We start from the raw sequence: 12,679 nt of genomic DNA on the forward strand, positions 1-12,679 counted from the left end.
TTAACCAATCAATACTTAATGTAAATGCACAATTGAAACAAAATGTAACAGCTTTGTACTCCTTTTATTAATTTACAAACTTCTACAAAAAAAAATGTCTAGAAAACACTATACAAAAACAATGTTCATAAATATTTATATAACAAAAATTTCTTGTCCCCTTTTCATTTTAGATTTGTTGAAGTCTCTTTAAAATCTTTGTTTACCTAGTGATGACCTTCTAGTGTCGTAGATTAAAAATTATTTCTTTTTATTCCTTTTCTTTTTGGTCTATTCAATTACAAATGGTCATTACTTTTTGATACAAATACATCGCGGATATATGATTCCAGTAACGTTTGTAGTGTGCTTGTGTACCTACAGACCGGGTTATATTTGTCCATCGATCCCACTCAACTAAACTGTTTATCGTATTTAGGTTGTCATTAGGGTGTCATTCATGTCACATTACAAAAAGATAATTTGATTTATATAATCTCTAAAAAAACTGAGCAAAAGTCAACTTCAATCCCGCAAAAATCCGCCAGGACTTCTAAGCTCTCATCAAAGCCAATTGCAGAAGCGGTATAACCGATATAGTCGATAGATCGGCTAAAACAGCGTCGACATTCTGCAACGTATTAACTTGGAAGATATTCTCTTTCCTGAAACTCAATATCGCCAGCGCCAGCAACGGCAGAATTTCTAGGCAGTCGTAACCTAGTATCGCATCCCATAATAGTAACAGTTGATCCGGCGGTAGGTGCCCACTGAATGCCCGCATTAACCACTTGAATACAACTCTGATTCTGAAATTAAAATTTAAAAGATTGTGGCGACTCACTTACCCGCCACTACTTGGGCAACCGCCTTACAATTCGACAAAATCGCTGTCGCTTATGAATTTAGGCAATCATACATTATTGTTGTTCAACACTTCGGAATCTTAAAAAACTGAGGGCAGTATATATCGATATTCGCTGTGTTACCCATCGTTCGTGTCAGTGGCTTTACTACTCCTATATGTTCGTTCTCTTTGCTGTCGAGGGCCACCACTGTAGATGCAGTAGTAGTAGTGCTGCTTCTAACTGTATCTACAGTGGTGGAGCATCTACAAGATCCTTATTCAGTATACGGTCGGTTCGTTCATTTGTCCTCTATTTCGTGTATGTCTTTTAAAATGGTATTGAAAAGAAATCCCACTGCCAGTTACGTAGCTTTACTGGTGGTAGGACCTCTTGTGAGTTCGCACGGGTAGGTACCACCACCCCGCTTATTTCTGCCGTGAAGCAGTAATGCGTTTCGGTTTGAAGGGTGGGGCAGCCGGTGTAACTATACTGAGACCTTAGAACTTATATCTCAAAGTGGGTGGCGCTTTACGCTGTAGATGTCTATGGGCTCCAGTAACCACTTAACACCAGGTGGGCTGTGAGCTCGTCCACACACCAAAGCAATAAAAAAACCTATTGTATCTTTTTTAAACACTAGATAAAGAAGGATGGAAAAGGTTGCCTATAAATTGCTTTATTTTAGAATACGGACAACACTTACGGGTTAATGTTTATATTTCTGAAATGTATCCATAACAAAGGTTCGTTCGCTTCCAAAAGCCTCTCGTACAAAAGGCATAACGATACTATACCCTGTAAAATAACATCATGTAGTGAAAACAAAGGAAAATAGGAATACTTATCTCGTAACGGATCACCATACTCTAGAAGTCCGCATCACATATCACCATGAGACAGTAGAAAAATTCAGCGCAGGTTTTTATTTTTTCCTACTTAAGCTGGTAATCTAAAGAGTTATACCAGCGTAACCGGACCAGGAGGTTAATTCACGCGGCTCTAACCTAAGGTCGTTGTTAACACTAGCCCTAGCAAGAGCAGTGCTTCGCAGAATCAATTACAGGCACGCGGTAGGACTTCTTGTAAGTCCACACGGGTAGGCACCACCACCCTGCCTATTTCTGCCGTGAAGCAGTAATGCGTTTCGGTTTGAAGGGTGGGGCAGCCGTTGTAACTATACTGAGACCTTAGAACTTATATCTCAAGGTAGATGGCGGCATTGACGTTGTATCCCTCAGACACAGCCCACTGAGTTTCTCGCCGGATCTTCTTAGTGGGTCGCGTTTCCGATCCGGTGGTAGATTCTGCGAAGCACTGCTCTTGCTAGGGTTCGTGTTAGCAACGTCATCAGGTTTGAGCCCCGCGAGCTCACCTACTAGTTAAGGTTCCGCTGAAATAGCCTCTCAAGGCTATCAGCTTAGGAAGGAAAAAAAAAGACGTTGCAGATGTCTATGGGCTCCAGTAACCACTAAACACCAGGTGGGCTATGAGCTCATCCAACCACCTAAGCAATAAAAAAAACCTATTGTATCTTTTTTAAACACTAGATAAAGAAGGATGGAAAAGGTTGCCTATAAATTGCTTGCATAAACTAACAAACGACAGTAACTTTTTTTTGTAGTTTATGGCTTGGTATCTAGACCTTTAGGCTAAATAGTAACTTTCAAAAGCTGGCAATGTTGTCTTATTATTGAGATTTCTGTGCTTAAAAAAACCTTTGGCTAAAATGTTTAAAAAGGGCCGCCAAAAGGGACAGCCACTAGAACTTTTAAGTAGTACTTAAGTAGTGGAAAGACAAAAATATTTAGTTACCTGTGGATGTGTCGATATGTAATGTAGTCGATGCCAGTACCTTATGTAGAACGCTCGAAACGTGTAGTAAAGTTGCACGGGATCGTCGTACAAATAACAAAAGGGAGTTGCTGTGAATCGAATAATGTTGAAAGATTTAATAATTAGCCTAAAATGATTCGTAAAAAATATATATTATTTTCTCAAACAATTTTAAATAGCTGTAAGTCAGGGGACAGTTACACAGTTCAGATTTTTTTTTTTAATACAACAACGTCACCATCCGTAGCGATATTAATTTTACAGCCTTGTACCAAACCGCTTACTGAACTAACTGGCTTCAACCAACTCCCATAATCAGTCCGATATAAGATTGACCATGTCATGCTACTGTAATTATCCTCGATCAGAATGTAAATACAAATGGTAAGTATTCGGGAGTAACGAGTAACTTAAGTAAAAATATGTTTTTTTTTCTTTGTCCCATAGACATCTACAACGTAAATGCGCCACCTTGAGATGCAAGTTCTAAGGTCTCAGTATAGTTACAACGGCTGCCACACCCTTCAAACCGAAAGGCATTACTGCTTCATTGCAGAAATAGGCGGGGTGGTGGTACCTATCCGCGCGGACTCACAAGAGGTCCTGCCACCAGTAAATAAGCCAGCAGTAACTTTTGTCTGATAAGCATTAAATATATTTTATCTTACCATACATAGTAAAGCCGTGAAAAGGTATGACCCCGCTGGGAGGGAAGACTGTGAGGCTGTCGGTGGATGTCTGTTTGCCCTTTATAGTGACCGTGAGAGGACTACCGATGCTGCCCTTGAGCTGCTGCATCACGTCGCAGTCTCGGGAGAAACATAACATTACCTGAAACATAATTTTAGCGTTGCCAGATTAATAAAGGTTTCGCCATACTGCAATATTTTTTTTACCATTAAATTTTAGCTAGGATTGGCAAACAAGTTACAATGAAATAATACCACGTGCCATTAGAATTAATTATAACAAAATAGAAGTGACCACATCGTATAGTAGAAAAGACGAATGGTGGAAATGAGATTGTAATTGTGTGTAAAAGACCCGAAGGTAAAAGAAAAAAAGGCACGCACGAGGAATAGTGGAGACTAGACGAAACATGCACGGGACAGTTAGGAGCGAGGGCAGTTGAAGGACTAATTCTTGCAAGATGGGGCAATGACTTAAAATCTACATTATTCAATATATTATTTGAAAATAATCAATTAAGATTAAAATTATTTTTATTTAAATAAGCCTTCACAGGAATTTTTAAATCGTCATAGTTTTACCGATTCGGAATGAAGCCTCACCGGGGAGGAGAATCGGCAATTAACTTAGGCCCTATTACTTTTTCCGGTGCATCTTTTTTTAGTAGTTTTACACAGCTAATAAGTAACGTGGTCGCTGCTAAGTCACTGAGATGTAAACGTTCATTATTTAATGGTTATTAAGATCCTTTGATCCTCTTGTGAATTAATATTTCGTTATAATTTGAAGAGCAGTATAAGCAAAGAAGCTCTCCTACACATTCGGTGAAGCGCTAGCATAACCCGCTTATAGCATTCTCTTTTTTTCTTCAGGCCGGGGGCCGAACCTCCTACGAAGTCCCCGCGTCTAAAGGGGTACGTGGGGTGTGTGAGACCGCTTAGCATAGCTAGCATAACCCCGCATAGAATAGTTAAGACGTTTCGAGACGGCTGTGACTTTTCAAATTTGAAGACGCCCGACAAAAGTCGATGATTATTTAGTAACAGCGTACCTGGTATAATACATCTTCGAATACAAAATATTGATCATCGTTCGAGGCGGTTAACTGCACGTCTTTGAATATTAACTTGTCTATCATCAGATCCACTTCCAGAACACTTTTCTTTAGTTGATTGAAATATGTTATTTGCTGAAAATAAATGAAGCATGGTTTTTGTGTCAAGAAAATCACGATCCATCCAATGTTAACTGGTTACAGACTCGTAGATATCCTGACTTGAAATATTACCACCATTCTTGAGACATGAGGAGTAAGTCTATATTGTGCCACTATCTTTCAAACCGGAATGCATGTCGGCTTTGCAGTTGAAATAGGCAAGTCACATGTACGCATCTACCTGTGTAGGTTAACAATATACCCAGCTAAGGCAAAACTATAATATTAAAAACCTCCGTTTTTATAAGTAAAAATCGGCTTTATACAGGTAATATTTCCCAAATCGAATAACCGACCTGATCGCCCTGACCATAAGTAAATTAGCAGTATTATTAAATAGTAGTGATTTATAGTAGCATTTTTTTAATCAAAATGCAATCCAATAATCTTCTAACACAAAACACTCTGACAATCTAGAGGGATAACAAACATTACAAAAATAGTCAAGGAGCCTATGCTTGAAACAAACCTGTCCCTTGATCTCCGAGCCTAGCACTTGAGCCCACAATTTGGCCCTTAGACACTGTGGGCTGCCCTTCTTCAAATATTCCTGTACCACGGGTGCGTAGCCCAGAGCCGCCACTCTTTCGCCCAAGCTGACACGCTCGGCCTCTAGAGTGACGAACCCTGGCACTGCGCTCGCCATGTGCGGGTTAGCGCCTAACAGCGGCTCACCGCTTGACCACTCCAAGTATAATTTTCTCTGGAAAGAGAATATCCCGAATCAAAAAAAAAAATTACCTAAGTGGTGGAATTCATTGTACGAATAGGTAGGTATATTGTAGGTGTTCAATGTTTTCAGGTAAAGGTTTCTGGTAAATAACTTTATGTATAGGTCAACTGAAGAAATTATCCTCCATTATGCATTTACAAGAGACTTGAAACTGAAAAATTTTCGGCAACGCTGTTATACCTACGTGTCTGATACGTTTACGTGGCTCATTCCGCTGTTTTAAAAGGAGAGTTAGTCAGGAGGAGCGATGTCTATGTAATTTTTTTCCCTTAGTCCTTAGTAACTTAGCCCTCATTTTTGGGAGTATTTCTTTATCAAATACTGGCAATTGACAGCTATTGTCTAGGAACCGCTAACACATTTTGGCGTGATGTATTAAAAAACGGGTGGACGGTGGATCTGTGCTCTCTTAGATATTATCTTATTTCTTTCATTTACTTATTCATCTTTTCATTGAAATTTTGAAAAAAAAAGTATAGTTTTTATTATAACATCTTTAAATATTATCAATAGCTACAAAATACAAAAAGCGGTATTTAAATATTTTGTCTTTGCTAATTTATAAATAGATAAAATAAACATATTAAATGCTTACGATTTGATCTAAAGTCTTCACCTGAAGGGGTAGATGCGCGAATTCCCACTTTGGCTCGTCTCTGGAAATTAAGTTTATTAAAGAAAATAATCAAGAACATTGGAGTTTTAGTTCTTTAGTATTATTAATAAATATCTTTGTACGAACATAGTTTTAAAAAAAATCAGAGAGTCACTTAATAATGCATTGGCAAAATTTCTTTATTTTTGGGAGTATTTACCATAAATCATAATATTATAAATAGAATATTAAGATAACAAGATACGTACTCTCTCGTGAATGGAACATATCCGGATAGTGTTAACAAAACTTCTAAAAAATCTTTCGGAGCGTAAACTGGCCGGTACTTTGTTAAATCTGTAAATTAAATGCTATTTATCAGCGATAAAGCGACTTCCATAGGTAAATCTTGGATTAAGGTATTTCATAAAACTTTAAAAATAATAGTTTGTTTAACGAGACAGTTCTTTTACCACCTATAAAATCTTTCATTTTTTTTTAATTCCATAGATGGGTGAGCGAGCTCACAGCCCAGACATCTACAACGTAAATGCGCCACCCACCAGATATAAGTTCTAAGATCTCAGTATAGTTACAACGGCTGCTCCACCCTTCAGGCCGAAACGCATTACTGCTTTCCGGCAGAAATGGGCAGGGTGGTTCCGTGCGGATTCACAAGAGGTCCTACCAGCAGTACAAGAGATCCTACCAGCACAATTCACAATTTCTTTCCGACGACCTCATAGCTAATAATTTAGGTAAAAAAACCAGACAGTTTTTGTTCTTACCTAAATTGTATGTGCTCAATTCATTCCATTTATCAGCTAATTCGTCCTGTTCGCTTTGTGGCCGTATTTTCGCTAATGACGTTTCGAGATCTGAACACATGGAATTTAACGATTTGTGTATTCTCTTCTCCCATTGTGCGCTCGCTTTTGATAGTGAAGTTAAAGGATCTAATTTCTGTAACAACATATAAATATACTTCCATATATGACGTGCTTGAATGACCACTGAGGGAACATAGTGCTTCGGTGTGACCCAGGTGACGAAGCAATACAAAGTTGTTGTCGCCCTAAAAATGTCCTATCGGATCCTCCCGATACACTCTAGGTGCTTCTAGGCACAGGCGGACGGAGCACCAATACAGAATGTTTCAAAATCGGGGTTTTTTTCACTTTTGAGAGCTGCTGCTGCGTGCGCTGCAGAAACGGTTAAAGTTTCGCTAAAAGGATATATGACAGAATTGTTCCCCTTTAAAAGATCTAAAAAAAGTCCGCGACAGCATATTATGTCTATATGTTAAGGTTGGCTCACTATAACGTTTTTTATGCTAACCAAATTTGTTCTAAAATAAAGCATTATTTGTGAGCTATTCCTCGCGGACAAAGTCGCAAGCAAAAGCTAGTACATATATAATAAAAAGTATTTTTTAGGAAATTCCTGTTTCTCTGATATAAAACAGGATCACTCACATTCTGTTTACTTTGCGTTCGAACCCAATGGAAAACAGTGTTCCTTAATTTCGTGTCTAATCCCTTTTCTTTCATAGCCTGCTGCAGCGTTTGTTTAAAGTCTTCTTTTTTCACATTTGGCGATGCTACTAGCTTCTGAAAGTTAATTATTAGTAGACATTTTTAACATAATTTCCAAAATAGCAGTATTCCTACTAATCGTTGTTAGAATCGGTACTGTGCTGCATCTTAAACAAAAACTACTCGTACTGAATTTAGGAAAGAGCTTACTTTCCGTACTGCACAGTATGTTTTTAAATTATCTTAAACGGGCGAACGACCTTATGGCCTACATGGCATTATATGGTCGCCTCCTAATGCAACACAACAAGAAGGTCTTTGCCGTGAGCTACAAGTTTAAATATAGTTAGAACGCTTTTCTGGCTTTCAAATCTGTGGTACGCGCGTTAGCAATGTTTAGAACTACGCCACCCTGTCTCCGATTCCTTTTTCAATTTTGGCGGCGTTCGGACATTCGAAATACGAGCGGTAGAAACCTTTTTTAATGGGTTCAACTTCCACATACCACCTAACAGCCGCACACCAGCTTTGTGACCTCCAAATGCCTACTTTTCTGTGAAGTATACAAGGCCTTAGGGTCGATTTTCACGAAGAGTATAGCATAGTGTAAAATTTAATCCGCACAGCTTTATAAATTAGGCTAGTCTTCGATAATGAGGCCCATATGAGTTCGCACGTTATGTAATTCGATTCAGACGTCGACCTAATCTCTGACTGTACGAGCTCGTCGGCCCAAGTGTAGATTGAAGAATTCCAATCTTCAAGAAAGCTATACTACTTGCACATGGAATCGCTACTACTTTTCAATAATCCCTACATATCAGTAGATAAGAGTACTGTACCTATATATAGTTTCTGACCTAAAGTTCCTTAAAATTCTAATGTAATTCTTTTTGTACATTGTATGGTGAGCGTTCATGAGTTGGTACGACCCCGTTATCTATTTTTGCTTTAAAGAAATAATGTTAGGATTGGGAAAGTCATTCCAATACCAATAAACCTGCAACCTTGTGTATGTTCGACAACGATATTCATGTAATATGTCTACATCGACCTAGTAATTACTTACAATAAATAAACTAAAATAAATAGCAGTAATATTTTGTTTATTTTACGAGGTATTTGGGTGATTTGTTGTAAAAGTGTAATAGTTTCAAGACTATAAGGTTTATGTTTCTGTCAGGTATGAAACATAACAATTCAGATATATTAATTTGCGTCCGTTCGGAATCCTATAATAGTGTAAAATTTTACTCAAATATTTTTATGTAAGAACTTGCCTGTACATCGTTATAAAAAGATTTGTATATTGATAAGTTTTTTATTTCTTCCGCTAATTTTAGTGCCGTTTGGTGAATTACTTCTTCTTTAACCCCGTCCATTACAACTAGTTAACAACTTTACTACTAACTAAGTTGATTTTGTAAAAATAAAATAATAGACGTGAATGTGTTTACTTTTGTAAAAAATCATGATTCTTGTGTGAGTGAAATGACACTGTTGCTTAGTAACTAAAATATTAGGTTGATAGAGTACTTTCTTCTCAAAGAGTGAAAAAAATTAACATATAAAAAAAAGTATTTAAGCTATCCGTTAAGAGTATGTTTGAATTTATAATACAATATGAAGAAATATTTCTTTAATTGATATCGTAACTTAATTCGTCAGGCAAACTTTACAATGAATAAGAAAAGCATCAAATCCACTGAAGTAGGAAACCTAATCAACATTAGAACAGCTGGTAATGTCAAACGTCTAGAAATGTCTAAAATGTCAAAAAACAGATGATTGCTTGTTTTTGTTATGGAGACAAAGGACAATTCAATTTCCAAATAAATTTATCTGTACTGACTAGATTAAACTTTAAAAAATGGGTAAAATATTTCTTGATCATATTGGAGGAACGCGACTATTTTCATGCGCATCATGCGATGTCAATCTTACGAATCGTTCCGAATTAATAAGTACGCGATTTACTGGAGCTACAGGTATTTACAAATATTATATATAACATTCAACCGACTTTCACATACTACTCTTATATTTATTGAATTTATGTCGGATATTTAATTTGTTGTTTTGTCACTTTCAAAATTTTCATTTCACTGTAATCTTCATGCAAATAGTTTTATCTTCTTTTGCAAACTCACCCATTTAGGCCAAAAAAAAACAGCGATTTAGTGATGGTCTTTTATTATTGAAACTGTACATGGTATATTCGCAAAAAATATTAATCACTAAATACAATTACATAGTACTCAATTACTCAATAAAAATAGGAAAATATACCTGTCCTTGGATAGTCTTCATTGTTCATTTTCAATTTTTCAATTAGGTCGTGCATTCTTATTCCACAAGGTTGTGAATCTAATCTATTCGGAAGTTCAGGATCGTGTGATGCTAACAGGACGTCACATGGTGCGTGATGTTTCTTGTAAGAACTGCGGTACGAAGCTGGGTTGGGTATATGAATTTGCAACTGAAGAGAATCAAAGGTAACACATAATATAAAATATTGGTTGTTTTAGATGATGCCAACTGAATAAGAGCTTGTAGATATTATTATGTCTTCAATCTTTTATCTCCACATCATGAACAAACTAAAAAATGTATTCCTTAATTTTTTTATTTGTATACAGAAATTTTAGAACAAAAATAACAATTTAAATGCTGCATAGAAAACCTCAACTCCGAGATGAATTGTCTTCTAGCAAACTATAATCGTATGAACAGAGAAACATATACAATACAAGCTCACAAGCTCACGGCCCACCTGACGTTAAGTGTTTACCGGAGTCCACCTTGAAATATGAGTTTTAAGTTCTCCGTTTTTACAGTACAATGGCTGCCCCACCCTTTAAACCGAAACACAATACTGCTTCACGGCAGAAACAATCTGGGTGATCGTAGCCACCCGTACGGAGTCACAAGACGTCTCACCATAAGTAGTTTTTTTAAATCATTTATTGAAAAACTTCAATAATAAAAAAAAACACTTCATATTACATACATAGGTACATATTGTGTTTTTCACAAAATCTGAAAACAGTTGTATGCATTCAGTTTTGATACTGTGTGTGGATAGCCACAAAGTGCACCCCAAAGTTTTTGGTAAAAAATAAAAGTAAGTTCTTTTAACTTTGTATTTCTTCTTTCAGATACAAGGAAGGGAGAGTAATATTGGAACGAGCTTTGGTCACGGAGAGTGATGGTATTGAAGAAATTCAAGTTAATGTTGATGATTAAAATAAAAATATGTTTGTGTACAACAGTAATAAAAACTTAAACTTAAGTTAGAAATCGATTGAATTGATGATTGTAAAATCAGCTTTAGATCAATGTAATCAAAATAAAATTCTGAAACTCGTAGATGTGAGGATATCAGAAAATTATTTGTATCATTTTAAGTAGTAATAATATTTAGCCTATTGGATTCTAATTGTTTTAAGAATCAGTAAGGTTTTTTTTGGTATGCTCTAAGGACCATTCGTTAGTTACGTAAGGCTGATTTTGGCTTTATGAAAGACAAAGACCTTTCTTGAGTAAATTAAAAATAAGTAAAATAAATAGGTGAGTTTTCATACTTGTTTTACCTAATGCAAGGTATTCTGAAAAGTCAGTTACAATTCAATGGTAGATGCACTTTTGGAGATGTACAATATTACGTGAGAATGTCTTTAAACACCGCCCTTCCTCCCACTTCTAAAGGCCCTTTATGTGATTATGTAAATATTTAATTACAATATCTCATCAGAAACTAAGGCATACAATTGTGAGTCTGTGCATAGAATGAATTAGAATGACATAAACATTAGCAAGAAGAACACTTCCCACTCTTTTTTTTTTTCTATAAATATAGCGTAAAAAGGTATCTTTGTTGTGTATTTTTAACGCAGTCCGTACACTACCTACGCTACCTACTTCCACGCTGAAACATGAGTTCGATATCTTAGTCTCACATTATTTTCTCTCTCAAATAATAACTTCGTACCTTCGTACTTTGAAGTCGACGTGGCCTAAGGGATACGTTCATGTATTCGTGTTGAGCGATGCAACGGTGTTCGAATCTCAGGCGGGTACTAATTTTTCTAATGAAATACATACTCAACAAATGTTCGCGATTGACTTCCACGTTGAAGGAATAACATCGTGTAATAAAAAATGAAACCCGCAAAATTATAATTTGCGTAAGTACTGATACCACCTGGGTACCACCGCCATGCCTGTTTCTGCCGTGAAGCAGTAATACATTTCGGTTTGAAGGGTGGGGCAGCCGTTGTAACTATATCAGACTTAGAACTTATATCTCAAGGTGGGTGGCGCATTTACGTTGTAGATGTCTATGGGCTCCAGTAACCACTTAACACCAGGGGGGCTGTGAGCTCGTCCACCCATCCAGGTAATAAAAAAAAAATAAAAAAAATATAGCCAGATGAACAACATCAAGCCTCGGCTAGTAGTAATTTTAATATTAAGAATTTATGTAACGATTTGTGTATTGATTTATTAAAGACTTCTTATTCTGAAAGCCTTTTAATCTGAATTATGTTGAAGTTTTAAAAAAAAATAACGGTCATTCCTAACTTAGAGATAAACAGACCGTCGCACCTTTTTACCGCATTACCCATTGTTTGTATGCACGGCACGCAGTAAATCTAATAATTAAGTACGGTATATTTATTATATAAGACAAATAATTGTCTATATACATACATAGCCTTTTTAATACCAGAGAGAACTATTCAATCTCCCAATATAAATATCTACTGAGCTACCATAACTACTGTAAGTTCTCGGTCGCTTATCTCGTGGTATCTAGGCGCCTCATTCTGACCCAGCTGACAATCCGGGGGTACAAGTTGGCGGCGCCGCCTAGCCTTTGATAATCCGCCGATTAAGAGCCCCGGTTGCCGACGACTGCCATTTAGTGGGATTAATCTAAAGGGTGACGTAATGAAATTAAGTACATCAAAGGGAAGATTGTTTCGTCTTTATTTATTGCTTAGACGGTTACGGGGCGCATAGATATCAACAAGATAGCGCCACCCGCCTTAGACATGAGTTGTGATGCAGTTTTGTAGTACATCGGCTGCCCACCCTTAAAACTGGGACGTATTTCTGTTTCGCTGTATAATTTGGCAGAGTGATGGTGCCTATTCGTGCAGGCTCACGGGTCCTATAGCCAGTGGAACTGCCAGTAGTGCTTCTTTTTTTTCCCCTGCCTAATCGTTGGTAGCCTAAGGGGCTATT

At 37.0% G+C, this 12,679-nt stretch overlaps 2 protein-coding genes across 5 annotated transcripts; one reads left to right on the forward strand and one right to left on the reverse strand.

The window, feature by feature from the left end:
* Nucleotides 1–45: 45 nt before the first annotated feature.
* LOC101736531 (TBC1 domain family member 19) lies at nucleotides 46–9,852 on the reverse strand. Of its 2 annotated transcripts, none has more exons than XM_021349061.3 (11): nucleotides 9,719–9,852; nucleotides 7,370–7,504; nucleotides 6,683–6,857; nucleotides 6,164–6,251; nucleotides 5,895–5,955; nucleotides 5,036–5,269; nucleotides 4,402–4,539; nucleotides 3,329–3,491; nucleotides 2,640–2,749; nucleotides 1,531–1,622; nucleotides 46–788 (listed from the first exon to the last, which is right to left on the reverse strand). In XM_021349061.3, the coding sequence occupies exons 1-11, from the start codon at nucleotides 9,737–9,739 to the stop codon at nucleotides 533–535; spliced, it is 1,473 nt and encodes a 490-aa protein (XP_021204736.1). In that variant the 5' UTR covers nucleotides 9,740–9,852; the 3' UTR covers nucleotides 46–532. The 2 variants fall into 2 exon arrangements, with proteins under 2 accessions (XP_021204736.1, XP_012547190.1); XM_012691736.4 differs by lacking the exon at nucleotides 9,719–9,852 and adding an exon at nucleotides 8,710–8,937.
* Nucleotides 8,956–11,957, forward strand: LOC692641 (hemolin-interacting protein). 3 transcript variants are annotated; one of them, XR_009974587.1, is made up of 4 exons: nucleotides 8,956–9,417; nucleotides 9,765–9,924; nucleotides 10,588–11,424; nucleotides 11,862–11,957. XR_009974587.1 is itself a non-coding variant. In NM_001043621.1 (4 exon segments), coding segments are annotated over 3 exon segments (366 nt in total). In that variant the 5' UTR covers nucleotides 9,195–9,299; the 3' UTR covers nucleotides 10,676–11,421; nucleotides 11,850–11,951.
* Nucleotides 11,958–12,679: the final 722 nt, after the last annotated feature.

The sequence above is a fragment of the Bombyx mori genome, chromosome 13 (assembly GCF_030269925.1).
Source record: "Bombyx mori chromosome 13, ASM3026992v2".
NCBI classification, from domain to species: Eukaryota; Metazoa; Arthropoda; class Insecta; order Lepidoptera; family Bombycidae; genus Bombyx; species Bombyx mori.

What these genes read in the sequence shown, in the direction of transcription:
- LOC101736531 (XM_012691736.4), bottom strand. Translation starts at nt 8,811, where the DNA reads ATGGACGGGGTTAAAGAAGAAGTAATTCACCAAACGGCACTAAAATTA. An exon ending in GAACGCAAAGTAAACAGAAT is followed by an intron (nt 6,858 to 7,369) that starts GTGAGTGATCCT and finishes ATGTTGTTACAG; the next exon opens with AAATTAGATCCTTTAACTTC. An exon ending in TATGTTCCATTCACGAGAGA is followed by an intron (nt 5,956 to 6,163) that starts GTACGTATCTTG and finishes CTTAATTTCCAG; the next exon opens with AGACGAGCCAAAGTGGGAAT.
- LOC692641 (XM_038014739.2), top strand. Translation starts at nt 9,300, where the DNA reads ATGGGTAAAATATTTCTTGATCATATTGGAGGAACGCGACTATTTTCA. An exon ending in GCGATTTACTGGAGCTACAG is followed by an intron (nt 9,418 to 9,764) that starts GTATTTACAAAT and finishes TTTTTCAATTAG; the next exon opens with GTCGTGCATTCTTATTCCAC. An exon ending in GCAACTGAAGAGAATCAAAG is followed by an intron (nt 9,925 to 10,587) that starts GTAACACATAAT and finishes TTCTTCTTTCAG; the next exon opens with ATACAAGGAAGGGAGAGTAA.